The sequence below is a fragment of the Anoplopoma fimbria genome, chromosome 2 (genome assembly GCF_027596085.1).
Source record: "Anoplopoma fimbria isolate UVic2021 breed Golden Eagle Sablefish chromosome 2, Afim_UVic_2022, whole genome shotgun sequence".
Taxonomy (NCBI): domain Eukaryota; kingdom Metazoa; phylum Chordata; class Actinopteri; order Perciformes; family Anoplopomatidae; genus Anoplopoma; species Anoplopoma fimbria.
The window spans coordinates 27,578,667-27,596,048 of NC_072450.1; the positions used below are offsets into that span (position 1 = coordinate 27,578,667).

At 39.6% G+C, this 17,382-nt stretch overlaps 1 protein-coding gene across 1 annotated transcript in view; it reads right to left on the minus strand.

Moving 5' to 3' along the window:
* The window catches only part of ano1a (anoctamin 1, calcium activated chloride channel a), a 57,236-nt gene that overhangs the window by 18,345 nt on the left and 21,509 nt on the right, over positions 1 to 17,382 (minus strand). The window contains exons 5-12 of the mRNA XM_054609013.1: positions 17,091 to 17,242; positions 13,867 to 13,921; positions 12,840 to 12,891; positions 11,673 to 11,728; positions 11,426 to 11,467; positions 5,860 to 5,924; positions 4,995 to 5,129; positions 215 to 375 (exon numbers count right to left, since the gene is read on the minus strand). Of these exons, the coding sequence (XP_054464988.1) occupies positions 215 to 375; positions 4,995 to 5,129; positions 5,860 to 5,924; positions 11,426 to 11,467; positions 11,673 to 11,728; positions 12,840 to 12,891; positions 13,867 to 13,921; positions 17,091 to 17,242 (718 nt within the window). The remainder of the gene's footprint in view (positions 1 to 214; positions 376 to 4,994; positions 5,130 to 5,859; positions 5,925 to 11,425; positions 11,468 to 11,672; positions 11,729 to 12,839; positions 12,892 to 13,866; positions 13,922 to 17,090; positions 17,243 to 17,382) is intronic.

Consider the following 17,382-nt stretch of genomic DNA (forward strand, 5'->3'; position numbering starts at 1 on the left):
ATGGGCCTCATTGCATTATATGCAAATGTGTCCTCACCCCCAAGGTCTGAGGAAAAGCCTGGTGGTCAAAACGTTACACAGCAATAACACCCTCATAAAGGGAGCTCCTTGATGTGTTAATCAATGTGTTTTAATTCAGATCTGATAGCGTATTCCTTTGATCCAGCACCCATCCTATGGTATGCTGAATGTGTGTGTATTTTCTATCTCTTACCCCAGAGGGCCATGAAGATGGAGAAGAAGACAGTGGCCGGGTTGTCAAACAGGTGGCTGGCTCTCGCCGTACCACACGCCGTCACCAGCTTCCAGTAGCTGCAGGCGCGGTCGCACAGAGGACACATGGTGATGTTGTTCCTGGGATCACAGATCTCCATACTGACAAAACACAGACGGATGAAAGAGATTAATTATTGAAAGGGGCGGAGGAAAGAAAAATAAATGATGGGGGAGAGAGAGGGTTTAGATTATATTACATGGCAAAAAAAAATAAACTTAAGAAAAATGTTATAATAATAATTGAAGTGCTTCTACATGTTGTCTTTCTAGAGCAGTGGTTGCCAAAGGTCTTTTCTTTTTTGTCATGGCACACCGAGGCACCAGAAGGCCAACATGTATATACAGCATATATGTACAGAGATGCTTATGCAACCATAAAGCAAGGAATCTCTGTCCGTCTGTCCGTCTGTATGTCTGTATGTATGTGTGTGTGTGTGTATTTGATTTGCATAATGTCAACAAGCATTCCTCCGATCTACTTCACAGTTTTAGGGTGTTTGCTTGGGACCCAAAAGGGTGGTAGATTGTAGATTTAGTAAAAAAAAATCATTACATGTCTCCTTTCAGATTAGAAAACAACCAAAAAATCAATCTATTTACATACTATGTAGATTTCTACTAAATTCATGGTATAAAAAAATACAAAAAAGTTGTCATGTTTCTGTCAACAGTCTTTTGTTTTTAAGACTGTTGACAGTACTCTCTGATTGGTGGAGTGATACAAAGAGATACCAGATAATTCCCTGAGTAAAATTATTTGACTCTAATATTTCAACAAAATGAAAATTTTGCTTTATCCAGTGTTCAGATTTCTGTTCTGGGAATGTATGCAAATTAGCACGTACTTAATAAGATAATGGTTCATTTGCATATTTTGACATATTTGAAAAGAATAGTTTATTACAGAATTAGTAATGCAACATTTTTTTGGACGCAATCTGCCTCTAAAAAAAACACTCCGTTCAGCCTATGGTTCATCACAGCGGGAGGGGAGCTTCAGGGCTCTACGGGCTCCGGCAGGCTCGAGCATGTCGTCGGCACCGCGGCTGATTGACTGCACAGTCAAGGAGCACGAGAGGACACCCTACACGTCAACAGCGCCACTCCGCCACTGCAATTCAAATTATGTAAGTTTTCCCACACTAACTTTGAACATTAAAATGTTGCCACCAGCACCATGACTCCGCTATCTTGTGGATAACACTATTCTAATGTCTGACAGACACTGACTGGATCATAGATATGCTCCTAATAGTGCTGACAGCTTATTTAATAGTACAACTATTATTACCACAATATTGTTCAGTTAAAATCATGCATTGAAATGTTTAATGTACTCCAAGAGAAAGAGAGAGACATTATTATATTATTTACTTCACGTCTGCTGAAGGTGGAGTGCTTGTTTATTCAATAATAATCCATAATTTATTCATATTATTATTATATATTTAGTGGGTAAAATCAGAATCTGCAATATCAGGTAAATGCATAGTACAATGTTTTCCACTGAAGTAGAAGTAGAAAGTAAGTGGTGTACAGTTGAGTTGCATAGTTTTATGTGCTTTTGTAAATTACTCTGTACAAAGACTTAGTATAATAATATAATTCCATATTTTTCTAATTCATCTAATCTTCACATGAAATTGATCTTTTCCTTCTGCCTAATATAACGGTGACTTCTTCTCCTGGTGTTTTTTTTTTACTGAACCAGAGTGTAATTCAGCGGTGTTTCTGACAACTAACTATGAGTAACTATGTCACGGCAGGTTTATTGCTGAGGACCCGAAGAAGCGTTGTGTTGAGTGTTAAGTTGTTTGCACATGCGGTTCTCAAGAAAACTGCAGGCAGCAACACTACAGGCCGAGCATCTGAATGTTGTGATGATGTTTTGAGCATTACACTATAGTCTGTTTTTAACAGCTGACTGCCCCCCAGTCGCCAGTCAATCACAGACAGGACTGAGACACAGAGACAGACAGCCATTCTTACTCACATCCACTCCCACATTCACACCTACGGGCCAGTTCACCTAGCCTGCATATATTTGGACTGCGGGGGGAAACCCACGCTGCTATGTGGAGAACAGGCAAACTCCATACAGAAAGGACTCAGCCGCCAGTTATATAACATTATAATATTACTTTTTAAGACGTACAAGGATAAAGAAAAAATGGAAACAAAGGCAGGCGTTTCAACAAGACAGATGAGGCTGTCGTTAATAAACAGAGAACAAAACACTGCCAGATGCGAGAGCCACATCCCACATACAATGCAGTATATGATGCTGGACCGCGCAACACCACAGTGAATCAATTTCAGTGTTTTGTATTTACTACTTTTTCCTTCTGTTTTAATATATTTTTCAAACTTAAGATAAAACAAAGTTAATGTAAATATCAAAATGTTTTTAGGTGGTGAAACATTAATAAAAACAGTATAATAAACAAACAGTATGATAAATCTTGCAGCACCCTTGGCCCGCTAAGAGTTAGCCTTAGACTGATGAAGTAATCTTTCACTTAACAGTGTGATATCACAATATGAATCATAATATTGTACATTTTTGTTAAAAAAAAGCAATTGATAAAATGCTTTAATCAGGTTTTGGCAAATACAGAAAATTAAAATACCTGACTTATGTATTACTCTGCATCATGTTCAAATCATATATACTGTAAATCTAGTCCTGCTCATTGTTTTGCAGCACTGCCCATTATTGCTCATAAGCCCCAGATATATTAAAGCTACCTCAGAATAAACTGGCTTTTTTTTATCGTTGCAAAAACAAAACAGCAGTGATTTAACAGGTGGTACAAAACCTTAATACCCAAGGAAATTCTAAGAAAACTTGAAGAAAAACTAGACCTTGACATGATACAGCAAACATAGTAATACGAAAAAGGGATGATACATATTATTGTAAAACAATAGGTTGCAATCATAAGGATGGAATGAAAAATTAATAAATAAAGGAGCTGTTCTAGTATAAAGGTACATGGCAGGGCGTTATAGCTGTTTTATTGAAGTGGCTGTGTATATTCGTAGTAACTTGCCTCTGCACTTTCGTAGTAACTTGCCTCTGCACTATACTTTTGCTCTGGCTTATGCTTTAAGATGCTTGTTTAAGAAAGGAGATGCACTTATGACTTCTGGTGACTAGTAGTTCTCTTGAATACCTATGTTGAATATACTTCCTGTAAGTCGCTTTGGATAAAAGCGTCTGCTAAATGACTGTAATGTAATGTAATGTAATGGGGGGGGGCACTGTGGACAACAATGGTTTGTGTTGAATGGGTAGGTGAGTGACATTGATGAATAGGGCCCGACATCTGTGTAATGGATCTATTTGGTAGTTTTCAGTGCTATTTGTCCTTCTCTTCATAAGTACTTGTAAAAGAAGGTGTCACTGGGATGTTCAGAGCTTATTTCTGTCCTTCCAGCACAGTAATTGTGTTTTTTAGAGGACTAGTATGGGTTGTCCATATTTAAGTGGCGGTTCAACAGAAGTAGAGGTCAGAAGGTGAGACTTGGATGATGCGACTAGATATGGAGTGGATTTTATGGTACATTGGGATTAAAACAGCTAAAACGAGATCTTGGCAAAATCCCATCATCAGGATGATTGTGAATATCCTCACTGAGTGACTTCAAAAAACTGTCCGGCTAAAGACCGATTTATTCAGGTATGGAATAACAGACTCATACAATGTTGGTATTTTAATTTTCTATTCTTTATTTAAGCAGGGGGGCCTTACGATTTATGATTACCTTATGTTTAGATTATGAGTTTTGTTTTCCACTAAAAAGGTTGTTCACTAAAAGAAGACTTTCTTCTAGCAGTGATTTGTTAAGAGTTTACAGCATTTTGATGATTATCTGTATATATTATTATGAATCATCAGATAATCGTGACATACATTTTTCTATTTGTCCCATATCTAGCTAGGACCTACGATTGAGGACTACTTTTCAGAGCCAGGTTGCATGAAAGTAGTCATCTGTGGTGTTTAATGTGCAGCATGACTACGCGTTGTTGTCACACTCTGTGTGGTCTATATTGTGTGAGGTGTATTGAATAAGTTGCAGTTTGGAGTTATGGGTCTTTATGAAGGTATTATTGCAGATGGATATCATCCTATTGCCTAACACTAACATGCTCAGTACATGTTAAGTTTGTAATGAGCTGGTGTCAAAATAAACCTAAAGCTTTAGCGTGTTTTAATGTGAATGGGTGGAGTCAGGTTGTGGTCTTAGCCTGCTGTTTGCTATCAGGCTTCATACCACACTGCAAGAGATCTCCGTCTTAACAGGCCATGCTGTTGATTTTATACACCATTGACAAAAAAAGTCACCCAGTTTTCCATATGAATCAACTGATTTTTTAAGAATCATTAGTAATGAATCAACAGTTCGTTTAACATTAAACTCTGGTAAACAATTTAATTTGTGCTGGAATCAGGTGGAAGGCTGCTGTTTCAAAGTCACACAGTTTTTGACAGCTGTGAGTAGTGAGGCAAATTAATATGACCTTAGTTTCAACTGAATTATGCTGCAAATCTAAGACAAAAATGAAGGGCAGCTTCAGGAGGAAGAGATGGAACAGATGTTTTTAGAGAAAATTAGTGTGTGTGTGTGTGTGTGTGTGTGTGTGTGTGTGTGTGTGTGTGTGTGTGTGTGTGTGTGTGTGTGTGTGTGTGTGTGTGTGTGTGTGTGTGTACCTCGGTATGTTATCATCGACCGTGGCACAGCCATAGAGGAATACGATGACTCCAACGATGGCTGCAGGGATCAGCATCTGTGTGTAGACTCCTAACCAGGCAAAATATAGTCCAACCTTCTCCCCAAAGTACTTTCTGTAAAAGAGATGCCAAAAGGTGTTTACAACATTTACAACAACAATACATAAATGTGAAATGATTCTAATAACTCATGCTTAAAAACATAAGGATACGGAAGTTAGAGCGCCTTAAGCTTCTGTACTGTGACAAATTCCCCGGTGAAACAGAGTATTTGAGCGAATTACAGTTACAAGAAGGATTTAAATGATATCCGTCGCATTTGGTTGGACCTCTAAAAAGTGAGCAGGCTCAGAATGTAGCTTGAGCACAATATGTGATACCGATGTGATCTAAAACAAGTCAAGGTAAAGAAGTCATTTTTCTCTCCACCTCGATGATAACAAATGAGATCCCGGTCGATATGATCGGGTAGGCCTAATGTTCATTATTATCAAAGCAACATCAAAGCCACATTTTTAAATTTATTTTTGAGTGACATGAGTGCTACATTCCCTGAAAAGAGTGTGTTTGATGCGAGACCCCATCAGATTCAGCTCACATTCCCAGTCTGTTCCCCTGGACCACATTCAGCTCAGCACATGATAGTTGATTCTGAGGAAGAGCTTCAGTGGATCAATCTGCTTGTGAGAGACTTCATCTGTCTGTCTTGCCTGCAGGCTGGTCAAAGCAGTTAATGCTGCTGTGAGAGCACCAGCCCCGTCCAGACAAATGAGAACTGCTGATGTGTCTGAGTCAAATGTGATTCTCCTGATGGGAGTGACAAGAGCAGCGCTGCGGATCTGACCTGATGAGTCCAATGGGCTGGTACTTGTAGAAGACGCTGTAGCTGGCCCACTCCTCGTACAGCAGCTGTGAAGAGAAGCACGAGTCAGTAATTATACACAATTACAGGCCATTTTCTGCACTATCGTCTGATTTATGAGCAAAGCAGCTGTTAAAACAAATAAATGTGTGTTTGATTCATTCAGTATAATGCATATTCTCTAACAGAAATAGAATATTCCTTCTTCTTTGCCATTTAAAATAAAAAGTGCTAAGTAAGGGTGTACCTAGTGATTATTTTCTTTAACGATTTACCTAGTGATTATTTTCTTAATATAAATGGCCATCACAAGTTCCTCGTGCTGATGGTTACAGCTTCAAACAGTCTAACAAAAGCAGAAAATATATTATAGGGAGGTTGGAACAAGGGCGCTTTTGCTATTTTACCTTTAAAGAATTATCCCAATAATTAGTTGATTATGAAAATTGTTGTTGAATAATTTTAGTGATTATTTGATTAACTAATTGATCAAATTACCTATTGTTTCAGCTCCATCACTAGGCAACTTTACTGCCAATGAAACCCCCAAAAAGGTTTTAATGTGAAAAGTGCAGGAAGTATAAGAGTAATTTACAGACTGTTTACACCGATAGAAAGAACGGCAAAGTAGAGTAGGAATTAAAAATGGGAAACTGAGAGCAGGAAAGTGTTAAGTATCACATTACATTACAGTCATTTAGCAGACGCTTTTATCCAAAGCGACTTACAATCAGTAGTATATTACATATCATTCACCCATTCACACACTGATGACAGGCTACCATGCAAGGTGCCACCATCAGACTCTAACTAACATTCATGCAACATCCAGTCCACACCGATGGCAAGCCTTCGGGAGCAACTTTGGGGTTAAGTGTCTTGCCCAAGGACACATCGACTGCCGAAGCCGGGTATCGAACCGCCGATCCTCTGATTGGAAAACTACCTTGCTCTCCACTACGCCACAGCCGCCCCATGACTCTGTTGTTGCTGTGGAAACATGCTGAATTACATGAGACTTAATGGAGCTGGCCTTTCATTAGCTGCTAGCCTTTTCTTGTTTATGGTGGTCATCAGATATTTTTTGCCCACAGGCTTGTGGTGTACAGAGAGACCACAACACCCCCAAAGGAGGTTGGTGCCTGGTGATGAGAAATCAATGCAATCAGAGACAAACCTGCAGGCTGGACCACATATCACCACTCACTCTAAAGAGAGACCATGTTCTAATCCAGCAGGGACTTTATCACTTTGTCACTTCAAGGTACGCAAAACAGAGGCCAGTTGTCTGTTTTTTTGTGCAAACAGCAGTGATTCACATCTGACGCATTAAGGTCGTCGAAGTGGTACTCAAAAATATTGTCCATTGTTGGCGGTCTGTAACTGACGGGCCTTAAAAGTCTGAGCTTACACACTCTGTGTGCGCAGAGCAAAGAGATGGCACTCTGCTTTCCGCTGGCCTGTTGCTCTCGCTACCAATATTAGCTGCACTGTTGTCAATCATGTTGGGCTGAAAAAAAACCCTAAATATGCACGAAGGCTGAAATACAACCATGGTGCTGTTCTGTCGGGAGATACTGTGACTTAAACCAAGTTAAAATAGAAGAGCTGTGAGTAAGGAGAAGTCTTCTAGCCGCTAGGCTAATTAATGCAGTGTATAAGGCCCCAGCCCTCATTGGCAAGGGTTGGTTTATGTAGGCTCACACAGATACTTACATTGAAAAGATGCAACTTTTGATATAATAGACTGCTTTTTTCAATCAATTTCTAAATAAAAAGGCCTTCAGATCTATCTGACTGCTTGTATTAATTGATGAAAAAGCATCTATGTGAAGTAATATAGAAAACTTCATTGAGATGTAGAGATGCACCTATAGCAGTTTTCTTGGCTGATTCCCAATTTCAGATTCTTTTTTTTTTTTTTTTTTTGAAATTTTTAAGTTTCAGTAACACGGGTTTGTGAAATTTAGTACTGATCTCCTCTCATCTCATAACCACCTGAAGCAGATTCTTCAGTAAATGATAAATTTTCAGCTGCATCTTTCCTCCTTTACTGTTTCAGTATAGTTTAGTTTGGGGTGTTCATTGATATCAGACTGTTAATTCTAGTTATGTTTAATTTATGATGTTATGTTGAAAAATTTAAGACTGTGAATGAGTGCGTTCTTTGAGACCAAAACAACATTGATACCTGTGTATGTGTGTGTTTGTGTGTTGTCGTGTGTTTGTTCCCCCAGCATAATTTATATGCAAATCTCTACTTTATGATCCGGTCTTTACAATGATCATCAAACAGCTGACTGCGTATGCGCTCTGGTCCTACGACTAGTAGGCAAAGAGAACATTAATCACCGTGAACCATTTTTCTTTTTTTCCACACAAGATCACACTCCGTTCACAGGCAGAGCAGCGAGGTAACAAGGAGGCAGGCGTTCAGATGGCAGATTGAGCTCAGAGACAACGTTCTCATTCCATCCGCCAAGGAAAATCTATTTCTTAAACATGGATACATGGGATTGTGATATATGTGTATATATATCACATGCAACATACTTATATATATATATATATATATATATATATATATATATATATATGTGTGTGTGTGGAGGCACTTGAAAGCAACGAGCTAAAGCTTTGCCTGATGCTTGAGAACAACAGAGGGGGAATTATTAGGCTGTTGCCTTAGTGACACACAGCCTACAGTATAATTATGGAGAGCGTTAGCAGGGGAGGAGATGACTTCAGACTCAACGTGAGCTCTTATTTTCTTTCCAATCGCCTGCTTAATTTTATTCTGGTACAGTAGGAGGTAAAGGCTCAGAGAGGCACAAACGCTGTCGTGTCAGCATGGTCTTTCATGCATCATTATCGTACAGTTCATTGAGTGGCATGTGATTACATTACATTACATTACAGTCATTTAGCTTTTATCCAAAGCGAATTCCAGGAAGTGTATTCAACGTAGGTATTCAAGAGAACTACTAGTCACCAGAAGTCATAAGTGCATCTCCTTTCTTAAACAAGCATCTCAAAGCATAAGCCAGAGCAAAAGTATAGTGCAGAGGCAAATTACTACGAGAACAATAATTGCAACAGACTAATACGAATATAATAAGTGCTACAAACTACTACGAATAGGATAAGTGCAGTAAACAAATACGAATTCAATAAGTGCAGCGAACTGATACGAATACAGTAAGTGCAGCAACTAATACGAATGCAATAAATGCTACGAGGAAGACTCAGGGTAGTACTTCTTGAAGAGGTGAGTTTTCAGTCTGCGCCTAAAGATGGGCAGCGACTCTGCTGTCCTGACGTCAGTGGGGAGTTCATTCCACCACTGAGGGGCCAGGACAGAAAAAAGCTGTGACCGGGTGGATCGGCCGCAGGGACCTCTGAGCGACGGGGCAACCAATCGCCCCGAGGCAGCAGAGCGAAGTGGTCGGGCGGGGGTGTAGGGCTTGACCATGGCCTGGAGATAGGAAGGAGCTGTTCCTTTCACTGCCCTGTAGGCTAGCACCAGAGTCTTCTGACTTCTGATGACTTCTGATGACTAGTAGTTCTTGAATACCTATGTTGAATACACTTGGATAAAAGCGTCTGCTAAATGATTGTAATGTAATGTAATGTGTCAGTTTCATATATATCGCTGTGCTGAATTCAGGATGTAGAAGATGATAGGAGGTCCAAAACTCATTTCAATTGTGGAAAGTGGAAACAATCATCTCTCTGAGGAAAATGTATAGTTTAACGATTTAAGAGCTTTTTGCTTCCTTCTTTTGATCTGTTCCTGATAAAAAAAAATGTTTAGGGTGAGATATGTCCTGTATAAGAAGCATCTGGTCATTTAACTGTGATACCAAGGAGATGAGGTATTTATTGTGTACATCTACTGCATTTTAAACTTGGGTCTATCACAATTGTGACAATTTGCTATTTCTGCACTCATCATCTCCGTTGCAGAATTTCATGAAACGCACTCCAGCAAAGAGGAAAATGTAGGGACAGGCGGTGTGAACTGCCTAAAGCTTTCTTAATAACGTTCAATTCAACATAAATCACGCATCATGTTTAATGCTCAGCTCGGCACAGAAATGAGCCCCCTGGGTTAGCTGTTGTAGCTAGCTGCGTAGAGATTTACTCTTGACTAACAAAGCTAGCTGTTTGGTTAGCCAACTCGCAAACTATTCCTCCCCACACTGTTTGACCCAACGTGCGTTGTTTTACTGGAGTCGCATTTCCCGTATCTCTATAATAGAGGTGGCAAGTCAAATGTAGTATGACTCATCAAAACCCAGGGTGGAAATTACCAAAATTTTGCATTATGTTGAAGTGTATTCCAAAGCAATTTATCTGAACTGTAGGTTAAGTAGGTTTCATTTTTTTCACACTTGTAAACGTGCAAATTGCTCTGGCAACTCCTTTTAATGTTTTTTAAAGCATGAACAAATCAAGTGCCCATCAAATTTCATCTACAAGTGGAATACTATACATGAGTTCAAAAGTAGTAAGATAATTTCAAAGAGGAGAGGGATGGCAAATTGAAAAATTCCTTGTGAGGTTTTCAAAGTGAATATTTCAAAATCACTATTAAATAAGTAAAAACAGCAAAGTCTGTGACTGCTTCTTAAATCAGATGTCTTATAAAATAGTGTGTGGCTTGAGTTCATTTTGATTACGTAATAAAAGGCGGGGCCAGAGGTTGTTTAGTGTTTGTGACGGTGGTTGAATAGAGGAAGTGGTGAGAGGTTGCTGTGATCACCATGTAAAGGTAAAATACGCTGGAATAGCGGTACAATTACAACAAACTGGACTATCTCCGGTGACTTTGTATTGCTGTCTGGTGGGATGCACTCGCAACTGGATAAAGAACCCAGAACTACGTTTTTACAAACTGTCGACCAATAATAAGATGGGAGTCATTTTGTTGTAATGATGGAATATTAAATCAAATTAAAAGTGTGAAATAAAAAAAATATATTTCACCTATTTCAAAATGCCAAATAGTAACGTATGACAAACAATTTTCACTGTACCTTAAAGCATAACACAGCTGATGATGAAAATGAAACAGAACAATTTGAGAACCAGCACCTGGACAATACTGATGCGCCTGTCTTTTTACACAGTGATGTAAAATAGACTTTATATTTCCAATTGGTGGCCAAACTGTTGATTGTTGCTCATATCTGGTAAAAAATGAAATGCTCTTTTTTATTGCCATTGTTTTAATAGCAGAGTTCTACCTGGCCTCGTGTGAGAAACCTGACAAAGTCAGCTATCAAAACCCCTGGACAGGATGCAACATGGGATTGGCTGAACTGCACCAATCAGAAGACCCCATTCCTCTGCTCTGGTTGCTAGCTGAGGTTGCCATGTCTGCACAGAATAAGTGAATTTGGGCTGGTTTATTGAATGTAAAGGCACTGCAGTCTATTTTCAGGTTGTGTTTTGTCCCTGCATGTTTTTCTTTGGGCTGTGAATTGAAGTGTTGGTGTGGTGACAGTTTACTCAATTTATTGACTGGTTGAATTGATTTACTTACCTTCCTGTCGTTAGCTTCTGCGTTCACCCCCTCGATGTCTCCCTGTATTGATGAATACACTTTGTTCATCATGCATATCGTCAATAATTACTTTATTTATTTCACATAAAATTACAACTCGCTTAGCAGCAGAAGCTTGGGTGATTTTTTATATTAGAAACTCACTGAGTTGGAATTATTCTCTCGGTACATAAACAGCAATTTATCAACTGTTCTCAGGCCTGCAGGGGATAGGTGGCATACTCACATCGTGCAGAGGATAAGCAGACGTGTAGACCCCGTTAGCTAGCAGACTGGTGATCCCTGTGAGAAGGCACATTCAATAGGATTATAATCCAGGAGGAGACGCAAGCAGCTGTGTAGAACGGAAAATGAAGAGCTCTGAGAGTTAAAGCCAGACATGACGGATGTTGTATTTCCTCTTCGGAACTCAAACGGAATTCTTCCTGGTGAAGAATTGCATGTAGGGAGCTGTTTTCTAAGACGGATGAGGCTCCATCTTGGAGTTTTAATGGTTTGCTATAGTAACAGGAAAGCAGGAAGTAAACCTTAAGGGGTCATTTCGTTTTATTAGAACATACGTTTTATTTTTTTGTAGCTCTCGCCATCCTATAGAAGAGTGTTTTCCAAAGTAATTGCTGGTAAATGTAAAAGTAAGGGCGTCGTCATGAACTGCAGTTTGTTGGCTTTGTTCCAATTAAGACTAGTTTGATACGATTGTTGCGTTTGACCCTCGTTTTGTTTGTGATCACACGGCAACAGTGGTCCAAAACTTCTGCAATCTGTTGTCTCATTAGTCAGAAATGATACACGGAAGCTTTGCTACAAAACGCTTCCTCCTCTTTCATTTTTTTCTCTGCTTCATCATGGAACACCAGCTAATCGTTTTAATTGGGTTTATGGGATTAACATGGCAGCGTTCATTAAATAAACAACATATCCAGCTCCAGCAAGCATCTAGACTGCAACTAAAAGACAGTGCCTTAATGCATCTTATTAGAAGACGAGCCGCCTTAATAGTTCGCCTTCGTATCAGGTAAACCTGATTAGATTATCTCTGTAAGCCTAGTTGTTTCGGATGGAGGGGTCGATTGCATTCTGACTGCAAAATACTGCTCAAGAGTTGGAGGCGAGCTGAGTCCCCCCCTCTCTTTGCGATGTAGAACCGCTTGTTTTGACCGGCATCTGAGTGCAACTGCTGTGTTCACATACTGTATGTTCAGACATACTTGCCAAACCGAACTGAATAATAGGGTGAAACAGGGGTGGAAGTATCTGCGGACCTCACGATTCGATTACGATTCAGAGGGCTAGGATACATTTATAAAACAATTATCGATTCATCTTTATGCATTAAAATACATGTGACATATTGATTTATCTCTTGAATTAGAGTTACAGGCAAAGGTCTTACCCATGGAGTATTTGGCTCTGGTGCATCTGGTCCTCTTCAGTACCTCGTAGACCTGACGATATAACAAAACATTCAGTCTTAAAATCATGAGCATGAATATTTTACTTGTATAATATCACAGGTGAAGTTGTAAAGAGGGAGAACGAAGCAGGCAAACTGCCGAGTTTTGCTATGTTCGTCTTCAGAGAGGCTGAGAGCCAAATGACTGCACTGATTGAGGAGCTCATTCCAGTTATGAGAAGTCAATCACATTACCCAGTCATTAGTCGAGCCCCGCGAGGTGCTGTGTAGGTGTATGTGCTTATGCCAACGCAGCAGCAACAGCAGCAGCACATGTACGACGCAGATTCATAGAATTAATTAGTTTTTCATGGGAGACACAAACAAGCAAGGGGTCTGATTGGAGGGGGGCACGTATCAGGGGTGACAGGGTCTACATAGAAAAGCACATTTGTCTATATTAAAGGAAGGGAATTTACAGCCAGAAATTAAACATGTCATACACATGCTGTCACTAGGCTGAATTAAACACTGTTCTAAAGGAGCCATCTTCCAATTAACTTGGTCCTTGGCCCTACGCTTCTGACTATGGTACTTTACTTGGCCGCAGTAAGGGCTTGTGTAAAGGAGGAAGTCATGTGACATAGCACCGGTCAACATAGACATAGGACTTTGACCCAGTTTGTGTCCTGAGTTGTAAGTAAGTAAAGTAGGCATAATGTATGCATGATGTACTTGGCATACGTCAAGTAGGTACGTTAGACAATGAACATACTTATTTTAGCCCCAACCACAGTCTTTTCCTAAACTTTACCAAGTGGTCTTGATGCCTAAACATAACCATTTTGTTTCCTTTGAAAATGGAAGTTTATTTTGAAAAGCCAGTGTATGCATGTAAAGGTTGGGAATCACCCGCTCTAAAGGGTTACGTAGAGCGTCATAGTTTGAAGCGTAAGGCCACTGACCAAGCTGCCGTACTTGAAGAGTCGGGAGTGAGGGCGTGTCATCTACTTAAACAAATACTTACTATTGAACTCCTGGTCTTGCTGTCGAAGAACTTGTCCCTGTCAGACAGATCGAATCTGGAACCAAAGAACATAACAGGTGTACTTTTAGTTGCAGAACGGGTGCAGAGTGTTTGCAGCATATTTGTGAATATGCTTTTCTTGGCCTTATGGTAGATTTATGTTAGAAAAAAAAGAGAAGCGAGGTGAGATGGACAACATTCACACTATATTGCAGACTAATGTTATTAATATAATGCTGAAGTGGCTTTTGCTCTCCACCTCGCACACAATAAACAGAGAGCAAAGGTTTGATGTTAAAAAGACCTCCACAAATAGCACCAAAAGTACAGTAACTATGAAGTCACTTGATGTATGTTGATGCACAAGTACAATGAAATGGAGGCTACGTCATTATGTTTCAGAGCAGTGCAGGCTGCCGGCTGCAACTTCACAACACAAAGATAATGAAACGATTAGATGCAAGAAGGCTTTATAAATCCTTAACCAGCCAAACCTGTCTCTTGCTAATCATGTTCATAAGCAGTTCACTTGCAGCGGCGAATTTGCATTATCGGCGACATTTACTGCCATTCGGGACACACTTTAAATAAAGCAGTGTTTACGTTTGTAAAAATTGACAAAGACTCTTCCTCAATCAATTGCAATTAGTTTCCTGAATTAACTTCCTAAATCAGGTTCAATTGATGGCTCCTGAAATGTGCTTTTTGTGACCCTGTGACACCAATCCCATTGGACATGGATGACCGATGTCCACGCTCTCACTGCCTCCTCTGGACTGTTTTAATTGTCACTCCTCTCCTTATCTACTCTGTTATCCTCTCTGTGCTTGACTACATCATGTTCATGAAAGCAGCTGGAAAATAGAAGCATTTTATATTTAAGAGCAGTAGCGTCACAAGATAGTTTTAGCCGCAGGCTTGTTAGCAGGTCTGCTAGCAGTGGTGGAAAAGACAGCAGCTCCAATGATCCCACGCTACTTTACAGAAAGAAACGTGTAAAATAGTCCTATAAACACATAATATAACAATATATATATGTATTGTAAATACATTTTCATAAACCTTGATCACTTTTTAACCTTAAGTCCTTAAAAACCTGGAATTTAAAGGAGAACATTTTGAATGAATACGGATTTATTACATGCATTTTTTTTATTTTCATGACCACAAAAATCTCTAAATATGTTCTCACACTTAATGTCAAATAACACTTAAAATATGTACCATAACAATAATAGGGCCATAAAAAAAACATCATATTAATGCAATCCTAAATTATGGTTAATGACCTGTTGTTATTTTAAGGGAAAATCTTTCAATAAATCTACAGATTTTTCACTGTTTTATGGGAGATGTGCTGATGTGCATGAGCTAAAACCACCAGTCACTCAGCACATATGGACGTAATTCTTAGAAGAAAAGCACTTGGAAGTGCGTGTGCACTAAAAGCATCCCATCAAAATACTGAGTGGGCAGCTGCTGTCAGTCAGTTAGTACGCGTGGTGCTTGTTGGCACTGAAACGGTCCTTGTGTCCCTGCTGCTTCCAACTCAAGTCTAGCCTAAATGTAGAAGCAGCATGTGGAAAAAAGCCAGATTAGGTTCATGTGGTTTGAAAACCACTCGACACCAAAATCTTTAACTAGGATTTATCTCAGGGAACAGGCCTGCAGTGTTTCCAGAAATGATGAAAACAAAGTGATGGAGAAGATGTGGAGGGAGATCTCCTGCTAGCTGTTAGTCAGAGATGTAAATATAGCTGCCCACTGCCCACTCTCTCCTCCATACGTCCCAGCAGGCTGACGTTTATGCTAAGACATTCTTCTTCTCTGATCACTGCCTTTGGAAGTGGTTTCACTCGTTGGGAAATCATGAATTCTGTCCGTAGTTAATCCAGTTAATAAATCTGAATTATTTATTTTCTATTTTTTTCAAATCCTCCAACACAGTTTTGAGAAATGTAGATGACTTGTGATTTCGGCTGGAAGTGTTTTTGTCCTCGGGGGAGAGAAGGCTGAGGCAGCCAGAGAGAGTCACGCTTCAGCCTTCCTGTCATGCTGTTTTTTTTTTTTTTTTAGTTCAATTTACACCTCTGTGGTTGTTACCTCTCCATGCTCTCTGTATGGGTAAAGCTGCTTCTTCTTTTCGATGCTGGTTATCTAACGTGCTCTCTGCAAAAATGTCTTACAATCACACAGTAATAACTGATATCAAAACAGCTGGAGAGAATTTTACCCCATGATCTCGATATCTTACCAACCTTGAACATTTTGGGATGAACTGTGAGAATATTATGGTAGATTGGGGGGAATTTTCTTTCTTGAATATGCAGAATTTTGAGTCTGTTGCAACATGGCACCACTGAGATGAGTTCTGCCTCTTCCCTTACATTCTCTGACTCTGATTACATAGTGCATCATCATTAACTGTTTTCATCTGAAGCGCTACGAAAGTTTGAAGCGTAGGGCCACTGTCCAAAACATCAGTATTTTTCGAGTTAGGAGTGTTGCAACTAGTCTGTCTTCTGTTTGGTTCTGAGCAGGTAGTGTACAGTGGGTTCATCAGAGCTTTTGTGCGGCCTACTGCTGCCGGAAACTTGGTTGATGAGAGTAGAGTGCGGAGCGTAAAACCAAAACTCTTGAGCCAAAAGAGGCTGAAAAAGGGCCAAGGGGAGCTACGAGGTTGAGTGATCATTTTCTGTTGGTTCATCAATAATTCAACCCCTTTCACCTACTCATTGTCATTTGTCCTATTGTTAACACAAGAGTAATGATAAGAGTGGCTTAAATAACATGATTCATCCATATTATTAAACTCTGCAGCATTTTTTACTGGTTGCATGGGTCAGAGCATCCATCATAAAACACATTAGTAAACCATAATATCACCGAATTAGCATTAGCATAGCTTTACATAAACTACATAAATGAGTGTTTACCGTTTACATCACTGAACTGTGGACTGAAATAAAAATGTGAAAATCTGTTTGCTGGGCTTTGTTTTACAGGTAACAATCATATTTGTTTGTATCACAGTAAATAAATGTACTGAGCCTCACCTGGACTGAATTCAGAACTTTTTATTTGAGCCACCTATTTCTAGTTCTACCTTTATCGTAATCTACCCGGAACACAGAGCAAAAGCTACATGTCTGAGAAATATCGCAGTCAGTTTTACTCTCCGTCTTCACAACTGAAAGCAGAAGGTCAACATAGCTTTTACTCACAGATGCTGTTTCTCCCTGGAGAAGGGGTGAGAGAGGGATTTGATGCTTTGTGGCCGGTTGGCGTCCACTTTTGGGTGGAGAGGAGCTGTGACTTTGTGAATGAACAGTCGGATTTTCTCCACCAGATTACTGCCTTGTTTCACCTCGTAAACCTACAGAGGAGGGAGAAGACACTTTATTCACCTGGGAATAGGGGACCTTTGCATCCTTTATTTAAACAGTTGGTCTCGTTGACATCCGCATTTATTTTCCAAGAGTTAAAATGTTTTGTGATCTAATACTAACTACTATA